We start from the raw sequence: 13,569 nt of genomic DNA, 5'->3' as shown, positions 1-13,569 counted from the left end.
GCAAACTTGCTGAGGAGGCATCTGCCCCTTCATCCAGTTCTGGGCTCATCAGTACACAAGAGATGGGGAGCTCCTGGAGCAGGTCTACTGAAGGGCAATGGGGATAATTAGGGGATTGGAGCATCTCCCTTATGAGGTCTGTTCAGTCTCAAGAAGAGACGACTGAGAGAGGACCACATCAATGTCTATAAGTATCTTAAGGGAGGGTCAAGAAGATGGAGCCAGGCTCTTCTTGGTAGTGTCAAGCAATTGGACAAGAAGCAACAGGTGGAAACCAATGCACAGAAGTTCCACCTGAATATGAGAAACAACTTTACTGTGTGAGTGACTGAGCACTGGAAAAAATTACGCAGAGAGGTTGTGGAGTCTCCCTCACTGGAGATATTCAAGAACTGTCCAGACACAATTCTGTGCAATGTGCTCCAGCATGACCCTGCTTGAGCAGGGAGGATGGACCAGATGACTCACTGTGTTCCCTTCCAATCTGACCCATTCTGTGACACTGTGACAAAAGGTAGCGTAAATCAATTTACTAACATAGGAACATTATAAAGCCTTCAAATACAATTGCCCTGTGCCAAAAAAGGGTCTAAGTTCTACCACACATTAAATGTTAGCTATAAGAAAGCCCAATGCTCAGTTTCATAAACAAGAGGCTTAGGAGCACCAGTGTTGGCTAGTTGACAGACTGCGAAGCCTGTCCTCACAGACAAGTAACTGCAGTGACAGGGTAGGAAATATGGGACATGAAGGAGTGATAATAGAATCTCCCTGTGCACTTGAGGCTGTGAAAGCAGCTCCAAATTGCTCTCAAGCTATGTTATTTTTACTGTTAATGAATTAGCTGGAGAGCAGAACTAGTGCTCCTAGAAAGTGTCTTCCTCTCATCTGGTCAGATATTTTCCTTTGAAGCTGTATACAGAATGCTAGATGTGGGCCAGCACCTGCAAAGGATTAGCTGCTGGCTCTGGCTGAGCTTTGAACTCTTATTATCCAAGTCCCAGTGCCACTAATGCAGATCATTTATTCCCTCTTCTTTACCATCAGAGAGATATCTACTTAAGTTGTAAATGCAGAAAAGGTTTTATGCAAATGTCCTCATGTGCTGTTTTGCACAGCAATGAATATGCATCATCCGATTTGCATGCACCTCCAACAATAAATTCTTTCAGTCTATCACTTTTCTTCCCTGTTGACACAAACAGTTCTCTCCACTCCTCCATTCACCACTGGACATATCCCACCATCCATAAGTGACCTGGTTCACCACCAACCTTTTGGTTACTATCCTCCTTCCCAATTTTTTATTCCTCAGGCATTTCTTGACACCAGTTCCTCAGTTCTCTTTGACTAAGCCCTCACCACCTTCTTCCTGCAATCTTCTTCTACCTGTTGTCACTTCTCAGGTTCCCACTCCATTTGGCTGGGTATGGTCCCCAGAATGCTCTCATCCACAGTGAGACAAAGACCTACACTAAGAAACTAGTGGATCAACAATCTTAGATCAAAATCAGTATTATTTTTGACCATCAATCTCACACTATCATATGAAACAGTGAAATCACCAAGTATTACTTTAATATCTAAGGTGTTTATTCACTAAATACAGCAAAACTTCTAGTCAGAACGCAAGAAATATTGCTGGTTACACCATCATAATCTGCAGTCTTCACCACTGAGTCAGATGACCCATATCTCCACTCATAAGAACCAGTTTTCTATTGCTCATATGACTAAAATTTATTTCACTAGGTTGAAAAGTGCACATTTACCTCATTGTGTGATTTTTGTTAGGCAGTTTGCTAGGACTGCTGCTGCCAGTAAAAGTTTATGATTTTTCAGGGGTTTTTTGTTTGTTTGTTTGTTTGTTTGTTTTTTATTACACAAAAAATAAAGTAACTAAAAATGAAGCACTTCTGGTAGCAGGGTATGGGAAAATATTTTACTTGTCCTTGTGAGCTCCAGTGTTTGTATGATTTGAAGACTTTGCATTAGGTAGAAGATTAATTCCATAGGCTAAGAATATTCCTTTTGTTTGTAAAATCATCAAAACTTCACCAAGTTTCAAATGTTTGGAAAAATCAGCTACCAGATACTTACTGGAAAGTTTTTTTTATTATAATGGATAAATCAAGGAGCCCACTTTTGCTAGCACAGTCCACCGTAAGCCTATATGTTAGTCTAACCAGTATCAGCTGCTCTATTTAAATATACACTTGGATATTTAAAAGATTTGCAATTAAAAAAACAGAAAGCAGGGAAGTAGTTCAATTTTTATTACTACTGTTATTATTATAATTACTAAGCTTCCGTGATAGAGGTGCTGTAGCTTCATGCTAGCCATATATTCCGTAGATCAAATAAATAAGATCAGATAAGTCATGGAGCAATAAAACTCCTTAGAACAATACTGGAGACTATTTAACTAATTAAATGGGGTGATAATAGGCACTTCAGTAAGCATCAAGGACATAAAAAAGAAAAGTGTAGGTTAGGGACCTTAAGTTACTGGGGAGTGAAACAAATTCCCAACATTAGGGAGTAAGGTAATTATTAAGCCATTAGGGTTCCTGTGAATTGAGTTTTTAAGATGATATATTTTTTCTCCATTACATAATAGTATGCCTTAGAAGACTGTATCTTCCTTAAAGCCAAAATTTCTTATGTGAAGCCCTAAAGAAGAACAAGAGTGGTCAGAGGCTAAATAGCATTTCCTCTGTGATTGCAAATCTGATCCACAGTACTGCTCCAAACACAGAAAATTATGTCTGAAACTCATTACAGATCTCCCTTCTTAATACAATATAGATTAGGAAGATATTTTTTCTATTTGAGTGCAGAGAAAAGGGGACCATTACCACCCGTGGTCAGCAAAGTGGAACAGATTAGAAAAACTAGGTTGTGGGAATAAAACCAGCAGCAGGGTAGATAGTGGGGTGGGGAATAGAAGAGAGAGTAGATAAAATGCTGGACTTTGGAAATAACAGCATGAAACAAATGAAGAGAAAGGGAAGAAGAGAAACGTGGCAAGGAGCCAGGATGTGGGGAGAGACAGACTAACAAGAAAAGTGAAAGAGGAAAGTGACATAGTGAGGGAAAAACCACTGAGATTGAACAAGGGAGATTGGGACTGTGAGCAAGTGGACAGAAGGGCAGGAAGGTTGGCATGAAGTCAAAGTGGAGAGAAATGAAAGCTTGGATCAGAACCAGGGAGAGGAGGAGGGGTAGAGGCTAACTCTGCAAGGAAATTAGGATTGGGATAAAACGCGTAAGAAAAGCACATGAAGCAAGGCAAACAAATAGGACAATAAGGTAATAGAATAAGGACAAGAATGGGGCAGACTGGAGGCAATGGCACAAATAAGGTTATGTGTGGGAGGAACGAACTGTAAATACTGTATCTGTTCATGCACAGGACTTGAAAAGGAATCCAAGTTCCTCAACTGTCACCACTACCCTTCTGCAGTCAACAAGTTTAACCTATATGGTCTAAGAGTATGCCTTTAAACCCTCTAGAAGTAAAGAAGAAAAGCCTAATGCTGTTTTCAGCTATCAAAGCAAGTGACAAAGGTCACTTAAATGTTTTTCTACAGCTGAAGTAAACACTTAATCAGTCTTTACTTCAAGACTGAAAACCTGCATTTCTGGTTTTCAATCCACCAGGAAATTAGATAAAGAAAAAAATAAAATAAATCAGGAAAAAATATTATGTGATCTTGCAATTAAAGATGCTTACAAGTTATAGTCCTACAAGTTACATATTGATACTATTGTGTGAATCTAGGTTTTCTTGACTTATGTTCTGTACCCACAATTAGCATTTGAATTATTTATAGAAATTTTGTGAATATACTGAGAGTAAAAGAAAGATATCACAGGCAGAAATCCCAAAGTAGTCTCTCTGTTTGAGGAAACTGAGTGTAATTTGATCTGAAGGGAAATGTGGCTCTTCTATCTGAGTACAATCACACATGCCAAACATGAACAAAAAGACTAAAGAAAAAAGAGTGAGATATGTCTGGATAAAACATTCTATAGAGGATTTTCTGACCATAAATTAAAGATTACAACTACTTGACAGAGAAAATATTTATTGCCTGAGATACTCTACCCTATTCTTTTTGAAATACTGAGCAAGCACCCCCTTCTTTAGGCTCTTCTCATTGAAAACATTTGTGGAGTGTGTTTGCAGAAGTCCAGAAACTGCATTCAAAGGAACTACTATGGCAATAGTCAAACTTGAATGTGATTAAATATAATTTCCTACAATGAGTTCATATATTCCTTCTACACTGAAGCATATTCTATTTTTTCTATTTTGAGGTTAACATACACCTAAAGAAAATGAAACTACAGCTCATCGTTGAGTCAAATAACTGATGTGTTTTGGTAATGATGAGCAAATTCATTTGCACAGTAAGGAGTGTTCTCTGAGACTTCATCAAGGAACAGGGTCTCTTCTATGATCTGAAAGAAATGTGTTTTGATGAACTAACTAGTCAGAGGTGTACGATTCAGTTCAAGCAAACAGGCCAATGAAATGTGCGTTAAGGGAGAATATATTTACAGAATGGTAATTTCATGCATAAATTTTTTGAAAATGACACAGGATGTATATAACATGCTAAGAAACATGAGGTAGGCATCTGAGATCTCTAAACAATTTTTATTTACTTGGGATATTTCCAATCTATTAATGGGAAGAAATCCTTGCTACTGCAGCAGTTACTCTTGCAGAGATACAGTCAGTAGTTCAACGAATCTCTTATCCTTTTTCTTTTTTTTTTGACATCACAAAACCCTTTAAACCTCAGAGCCAGGGGCTAAATCTGTCTCACTAAGAGAGTGCAATGGAGCAAGCTTAAGAATCCCTTATAATCCATACTGCTTAACTGTTAGCTCTCTCCCTGACTCTGCTTTGGACCGCTCCAACCAGCTCTCTACAAACAAGACTAATCTCCTACAGAGGAAACTAGCTCTAAACAACATGAATGTGAGCCAGACTGCTGCTTGGCTTAATCCCTAGCCCTCTTTTATTTAGTGATTTAACAGTTTAGATATAGGCATCATCCCCAAGGATGAAATTTTGGGAGAGGTAGTGTTTCAGCTACTGCGAAGTCAGCTCTGACCTGCATGCCTCCGATAGCTGCTTCAAAGGTGACATTTCTGTGATAAACAACAAAGAAACAGCTTGTGCCTGGGAATTATGCCAAAGTACCCAAGGCAAATGTCAGAGCTGCAGCCTATTCCCACCACAGGGAGGGTGAGTATGTGCTCTCCTGATCACAGCAGCTGGAAGGTGTCCAGCAGGGATAGCACTACCAATGCCAGATTACTAACCGTTCACAAAGTGATTGCTGTGCTAAATTCAAATTAAGGGGCCAGTCTGAGAAATACAAGTTGTCCTTCTGCAGTTGGTATCAGTGCCAGCATGGGCAGTGTGGTACCCAAGTGATGATGTGTGCCCCGCTCTGGTGTGCACAGACACCAAGGACATATACACCAGCACTGCCCACACTGCATGAGAGTGGGACAAAGGAGTTCCAACTGCCATCAAAAACAGTGTTAAAAATCTATATGTCCAGAAGGTTCTGTTAAATTTACATAGCCAATTTACATAGCCAACCTTGGCATATTCTAATTTCTTGAGACTAGCTTTGCTGCTCTCATAATCTTATTCTGAAGAGGGTTTTGTGTGTCACTGATGCAGATTTGGATGCATATTGCAGAGGTTAATATAGTCTATCATTTTACAAAGGTAAAATTCTTAAGGTAAGCAATTCTTATCTAAATACATTAATAATATCATTTTTTGCTATAACGTTAATATTTCAATGTGCAATAAAAACATAAAATTACTTTTAGGCCTAATACTTACAAGGGGGAAAATGACAAAAATCCTAGAAACTCAGAATAACCTTGCTTAAAAAGATGTGTATTTTTTAATGCTATTACCATTATTTTTTAATGTTTGCAGCTGGTAGTATTTCAGTTACCAGTCTACTGCACTCATTGGTAACCTAATCTGTTGCTGTAAGGCAGATTCATTTCTTACAGAGAGACTGACCTTCAAGCAGTAGCCTCAGCTGCCTTATTCTGCACTAGCCATAACCTGTTCAGAACCCTCAAACTCACCAGAAATATTCGGTATTTCTATGCAAGAAAAATGTTCTACTCTGGATCTACACACTCTGCACTGATAAGCATTTATCACTCATCCATGCTTAGTTTCAATATTTGGACTAATAATGTTTTAACAAATTTTAAATGGTAAATTTATCCATGAAATTGGTTTCCTTTACAAAGCTATGTAAAGGTAGATACAGATTTATTTTTTTTTTCAACATCACATAATACATACTGACACTTAAAACTATAATTTATTCCCTCTCTGGAAACAATGCAACAACCTACTGCTATATTTTGCTTGTGATAAGATTGTTGTATTGTTGCAAGTATCTAACTCTGATGCTTCTGTAGGATTCGCTCTGTGCAGTTTTGCGCTTTCTAAAAGTAAGGCATCAACTCTATACCCACTTCATGATCACTGGGGAGACCTAGAAGACCAGTGGGCATTCTTTGGCCCCTTTGGTCTGGATTCCTCCTGCAGAATTTCAAAATGTTCAAATTAGACCTCTAACATATGCTAGTTGTCTATGACCTCTATAAGAGAGAAGGGTCATTCCCCCTATTTTAAATGCACCCCCTAGAATTGTCTCAGTTATTTTCTAGAGGTGATTCTTCACATTAAACAAGACAAAATTTGGTCTTTGTCCTTAAGCTTAGTTGCCTAAATTTAGTTGAGAAGAACCCCATCTAAATAAAAATGGGTTTGCCATTATCAAGGTATCTCTACAAGCCAGGTTTTGATTATAATGTATGGATGTAATGTCTTTCTCATGCTTAGCTCACTCAGATTGATGTATCTTTCTCCAATAATTTCTAATACAAATTAGTGTGAAAGATGGAGCAATATGCTTAATTTACACTTAATTTCCACTTAATTTACAACTTGAGATTTGTAGCAAGAAGCTTACAATGCCATTATTCTTTACAAATTTCCTCCTGTGCAGATACAAATCTAATTTTCTCACTACAAATTTAAAACTTCAGCAGTTTCTTCTTTTGTTTTTCCCCAGATAAAGTAAATTAGTACCACTTCTATTGTTGCAATGGTCTTACAAATAGCCAAATGTGGTGGGTTTTTTTCCATTTTGTGTATTTTGTGTATTTGAAAACATAGAACTGTATATGTGTAGAGTTCAGGTCCTTCAACTGAGTCTGGATGCCACTCTGAAATAGTATTAACAATTTCTTCATATCACAACTGAAACTTTTTTGGAACATAATATTCAAAATGCATGTATGTAATGTCTATAACATAAAAGAGTTCAAAAACGAAATCTGTAATTTGTATAACTAATCCAATAACATTTTATTCATGTGAGTAGCTTCTCCAAATGAAAAATATATCTGTAGATACTTAGTAAAGAGGAAAAACTAGCAGTCCCTATGACTCATGCAATGTAATATTATTTATATATTGGATGGGGTTTAGTTGCAGGCAATGCAGCAGCAGTGTTAGCAAACTACTTAACGATAATGGTTTAGAACAGGTTTTTTGAAATTTTTGTTACCAGTCATTAAAGAGTCATTGTTTATTAGACAAGCCACAAGACAAAAAAAGGTTATTTTTCTGTTCAGATACATTCCTGGAAGGATAGAAATCCTCTCAAGAACTGAAAAGGACACCAAACTAAAACCAAATAGACTTTTTTATAGTCTTCCAGTAGAAGATACAGATTTATCACTGTAGCAAGTTTTTAAAGTGAGACTTCTTAAAAAAATATGCCACAAATATGTGTTAGAAAAGTGTGAAAATGTAAGGGATAGAGTCCAGAACTTATGTTAATGACTGTCTCAGGGCACATTAATGTTTTTGGCTAAAAAGTAACTATTCTCAGATAAATATTTTTTAATTTAAGAGACTATCCAAATTATGTATTGAGTATTCCCATTCTGCCATACTATTTTCCCCAAATAGTAACAATGCTCATATTAGCCTATAATTAATTACTCAAAATGGAATTATAAATACGCTATGCACATGAATCCATATTAAGGCTAAAAGATGTTTCAAAATTATCATCATAAGAAAGGAAATTTTAAAAACACCCCCATGGCTTCATTACTGAAAGAAATATTTCCCTGATATCTAATAAAGCCCTTTTATAAAGGAGTTTAAATGATTTACTTGTTTTCCACAAACAGAAAGATGTATTTGTCTCCCAAATAACACTGGAAAATTATTTATAATGATAATAAGCTATCTCCAAATTGTGTTATGAACACTACAAAGGGAAGATATTTTGGTCTGTGTATATCTGCTAATTTCAGTAAGGAAGAATGCAATGTTATTTCATTTGTCTTTCTCTGTGCATACCCATAGTACTTGTACAGAGACTAGCACAATTGGTCCCTGACTTCTCACTGAAAACTCCTGAAACAGTAAAGAGTTTCACCATTAGGAGTAACACAATGATCATGTGGGACATAAAGGGAGATACAGTTCAACAGAAGTGCCAGTAAAAAGGATCACTTCACAAAAGAGCAATCTGACACCTCAGAACCCTTTAAAAAGAAAGAAACATTTTTTTCCATTAGCCACTTTCAATTACAAACTTTATATGCACAGATCTGTTTCAAAAAGAAGAATATCTAACTTCACAACAAAAAAAGTATTTCAAGTCGTCCAGGGTTAGTGTTGGAAACATATGTGTCACACATATATAAGCAAAGACAAGTTCTTTTCCAGTCCACTCAAGTCAATTCTTTCAAGTCCTTTTCAATAAAAGGAGGGTTTAGATTTCACACTAGAAGAAATGTACAGCCACAGCATAACTATAATAGTGGAGTGTGAAGCCTGAACTTGTAAGTCATGAAGAAAATAAGAAATAGTAGCCCCACTCAAGACTGCATCACTGCTATTACCTTACTTCTGAATAAGAGTTTTCTTGCCCTACTGAAGTCTGAACACAGGCAGAGTGAGCGCATACTGTAGTACCACATGAGGATCCAGAAGGATCAATGAGAGTAGTACAACTGTAGCAGAATTACAGAAAAGCATAGGACAAGATGGGATGAGAAAACTAAATCAACAGGACATGCAACATACCACTGACACCTCACTTGCTAATGAAATTTTAGTTCAGTATATTTTTTTGGAAAATTTTTCTCTGTAAATTTATACTACCAGAAATTAGTGAAGATACACTGCAGGTCATACATATATAAACCAATGACTTAATCTATTATGAACATATGCTGAGTTTTCACACTCTGTAAAAGAGTATGAAAAGAGTATCTCAATATGAGAAATCTGTATCCCAGCAGAACTAATTAGTCTCAAAGACATTTATTTTTACTATTATTTTTCTAAATTTTTACTATCTTCTTGATATAAAGTTTATTATTTATTTTCTGAAGTCTGAGCTAAGATGTATCACAGAGGGTTTTGTAAGGTACCTACAGTTGTCATTTGTGAGCCATGAGGTGGGTCAGTGAGAGTTGTGGAGAGCTCTCCTAGAGTGGTCAGACTATACAAAGGCTCACTGAGCATATCTAGGGAAAGTGAGGATGAAGGAAAAGTGAAAAGGTAGGATATTAAGAGACACAAGTCATGTCATGGCTTCCAAATCCCAAACCACATGCACCCTTCCACAACTCAGTCAATGGAAAACGGAATCCAACTGCTAAGTGAATCCTGGACATCCATTCACAGAAATACACACAGCAAAAAAGCTAGGTAAAAATAAACTTTGACAACAGACTACAAGAAAACAGACAAAAGTGTTTATTTTGTATTCCTTTCAAATGTCAGTGCAAATTTAACTTTTGCTGGAGATAAACTGATGTTGATGGTAAACTGATTTTAATGAGCTGTATGGGTTGACAGCTTTACAATATTTATCCTCAATGATAAATCCTCAATGATCTCTCTTCTTTGAGATGTCATCTGAACTACACAAATGTGAAAGTTTTGTACATTAAAATCAGAATAGTCACTCTGACTTCAAAGTATTTGTTATTGGTACAGAAGACTACCATAAAGAAAAGAGACAAATGAAAAAAATCATGCTTTACCTGTCCATACTTTGCAGCTAAATGTAGGGGTGTCCAGTACTGATTATCCACTACATTGAGATCAGCCCCATGATCCAGTATCAGAGATGCAACATTCTTGTATCCATTAGCACAGGCCACATGCAGCTGCAATATAAAAGTTAAATGTTGCATGTTAATAGTTTAAAAAACTCAGAAAAATCCATGGTGTGTTATTACAGATCTCGACTAAATCATTATAACAGTAAATACAAAATATACATGTGATAACTACAGACTAAAAAACCATTGTGGAATCTCTTTTAGCATTACAAACAAGACCTACCAAAAAAATGTGAATGTAAGCTTATTGAGAACTACTATACAATCTAGTCTGTCATTTTTCATACAATTTCAAGTAAAAATCCTTTCAAACACATTCAAAAACTTCATGAGCCCAGGAAGAATCATACATTTCAACAGAACGTGAGCTCTCAGAACCTAGACCTTTAGTGGCAGTTCAAATATCCTAGATGTAAGCTGACACTACTTTACTCCAAAATGAATTCATTAACACATAATCAAACCAGGCACATTGAGACACAAAATTGAGGCACAAAATTAGTCACAGAAAATGCTTTCTCAGTTTTGAACCACAGAGATTTTATTTCCTATAGTTTCATTTCTTCCTTAGATACTTAATCATTTTAATTGGTAATTGTTTAAATAATTTTAGTTGATTTTCTGTATCTGTAAACTTCATTTCAAAGTGGAACAGAAGGAGGGTGGAAAACAGTAACAGACTGAGAGAAACTCAGTTCAGCAGGAACCTCAGGAGGTCAAGTAGCACAACTTGCTGCTAAAGCAGGGACAACTTCAAAGGTAGCTGTGTTTGCTCATGGCTTGTCACTCTAAGTAGCAAATACAGTATGAGTGATAAGGTACAGAACACTGCAGTGGTTAGAAGGGGAAAAGAGAAATTCAAAAATATCTTTGTTAATGGCTGATCTGAGAAGCTGGACATTATTTTTTGCAATGTATTATTATTTAAGGCTCTGTATGTGTTTGGCATTTATATCAGCAATCAATTCCACTATCAATGTTGTTTATAGAATAAGGTTCTTTTTTTATACAAAAAGACATTTTATTTTTTATTTAATTAATACAAATAGCAAGTATGTAAAATACATATAAAAGCAATATAATACCAAGCAGGTCTTGTAAAGAGAGAAAAAATAGGGAAAGACAAATAGTAGGGCAACAGAAATTATTTTCTCTGGTAATAATCAAGTAAAAGAGGAAAATGCAATAAAGAATCCTATATCAGGGAAAAATTGTGATTTGCAGTTTTGTTGGAAATTGTTTCCTATATGTGGTGAATAACTGCTGAGGCACATATTTCCTATGATGACACTGATCCAGGTTACTTTCTCGTGATTCTCTGTTATCATTTCAAACATTCCCTCCACTTCTGGGAGCAAAGGGGACAACATTTGAATTTGGAATCTGGCGCAATATAATTGCTCATCCCCGGTCAGAAGGACTCGATACTGAATGGTCAGTAAGAATAGGGCATAGGAAGATGGCAGAAACTGAGAACTGAGATTGTAGGTGGTAACCTGTATCCACAAATCACACAGCCCAACTACATGACTTTTTCTTCTTGAAGTATTGTTAGCTGAAGATATTATCTTTCTGATGATTGAAATGGATGAGTAATGGCAAGAAAAAGGTCTTGAAAAAACCTGTTACTGCAACTGTATAGTTCCAAAGTCACTATAAGCATAGGAGACATCAAAATCAGAGTCCAGGATATCATTTGCCTTACCTACTATTTCTGGTTCATCTGCACATGCAGAGTATGGATAAAGTTTTCACTATGAACATGCTTGATGCAGAGGGATGAAACACAGTACGACTCATCCAAAATCTTCCCCTGGCAAGGGGGCAGAATACCCCTATGCTGGGGAAGAACACTACTGTTGCATGCTATCAATGCTCTGATTTCCAATGTACAAAACCCTCAAAATTTTCCTATAATTTGACATAGCATTGGAGGGGAGTGCGTTTTAACAGGAGAAATTACATTTTCTATTCAGGCATCAATTTGACAAGTGCTATTTTAAAGCAGTTTAAAAGCTCATAGGACAAAGGAAATATTTTATGACTGAAATCTTTCAAAGAAAAACTATTACAGTAGAATTTAATAGAAAAATTAATTTTAACAAATACCATTCTGTATCTGTATTGCATGTGCACATAGATAGGTGCTATGAATCTATGAGAATGTGTGTATTTATATATTTACAACAATACTTTGCTTGATTAAATTTACTAACTTACACACGGATTTAGGCTTATATTCTGTCAAGAGAAAACAAATCTGATTTGAGACTTACAACTGAGATGTTTGTCTTCTTTGTACAGACAGATGTAGAACAACAAAACACTATTCCCAGAACCCTTTGATACACATACAACTATCACACCCATGAATAGAGAAAGAGCAGTTTCACAAATTCTGGATTTCCCACCAGTTTGTCAAATAAAAGTTTCACATAATAGAAATCTCAAACAAAAGCAAAATTATCTACTTTGTAACTACTTCTTGAAAAAAAAATCACAGTTCAGCATAAAAACTGTTCATGGAAAAAATATCCCCTTTGTCAATGTTTCACTAAACAAACAACAAAAACCAAACTATTCACAACGTTTTTCTCCCAGTATTTGCAATACTGTTAAACACATTTCAGACACACATTTTAACTGTTCCAGCTACCTACAGAAAAGGTTTTATACAGTAAGATTTACCTAAGTTCATAACTCAGTTAACTAAGCCAAATCAGACTAAAGAAGCAATAAAAGTTAATTATAATAGCAATGTGTTTTAGCAGCTTAGCTTAAATGTATCAGAAAAGTGAAAGTTAAATTAATACTTTTATGAATTAAATTAAAACTTGTGCTGTTTCTTCCCATCTCTTCCCTACTTCCCTCCTGTTTTTAAATACAGGTAACTGCCTTGGGATATCCACCCCAAAAAGTCACAGCATTCTGTTTCTAGACACAGCCAGTGGCTGGATTCAACAGTCCCAGATTTGAGGCTGTTCACTTGTTTGGTTATATCTTAAACACTCTATAGGTATTAAATATGGACTTAAATACTAATGATTCAGTATATTAATTCAGTATCACACAATGTATTCGTGCAAATGCAGAAATAATAGTAATGCTAAAAATTATTAGAGTTCTAATTATTTTAGTACAGTGTTTGCAGAAAACACAAAGTACTTTTTAAAAGTTATTAAATACATTAATGCTACTGATTTACCATTTATTGATTGGTAATGGTGTTGAAGATTTTATATATGAAGTACACATTCCACAGACATGCTATCTTTGGAAAAAATACACTAATTTCAAAATTATTTTACAGCTGAAGAAGTAGAAATCCTGACAAAACAAAGGGAT

At 35.9% G+C, this 13,569-nt stretch overlaps 1 protein-coding gene across 2 annotated transcripts in view; it reads right to left on the bottom strand.

Annotated features, from left to right (window-relative positions):
* The window catches only part of MYO16 (myosin XVI), a 279,137-nt gene that overhangs the window by 177,357 nt on the left and 88,211 nt on the right, over positions 1-13,569 (bottom strand). For both annotated transcript variants that reach the window (XM_018084334.3, XM_018084332.3), the window contains exon 7: positions 10,144-10,269. In XM_018084334.3, coding sequence (XP_017939823.2) covers positions 10,144-10,269 — 126 coding nt within the window. The remainder of the gene's footprint in view (positions 1-10,143; positions 10,270-13,569) is intronic.

The sequence above is a fragment of the Manacus vitellinus genome, unplaced genomic scaffold (genome assembly GCF_001715985.3).
Source record: "Manacus vitellinus isolate BGI_N305 unplaced genomic scaffold, ASM171598v3 scaffold_7_pilon, whole genome shotgun sequence".
Classification (NCBI taxonomy): Eukaryota; Metazoa; Chordata; class Aves; order Passeriformes; family Pipridae; genus Manacus; species Manacus vitellinus.
The sequence above is the reverse complement of the archived record's forward strand: the minus strand, read 5'-3'. Positions and strand labels throughout refer to the sequence as shown.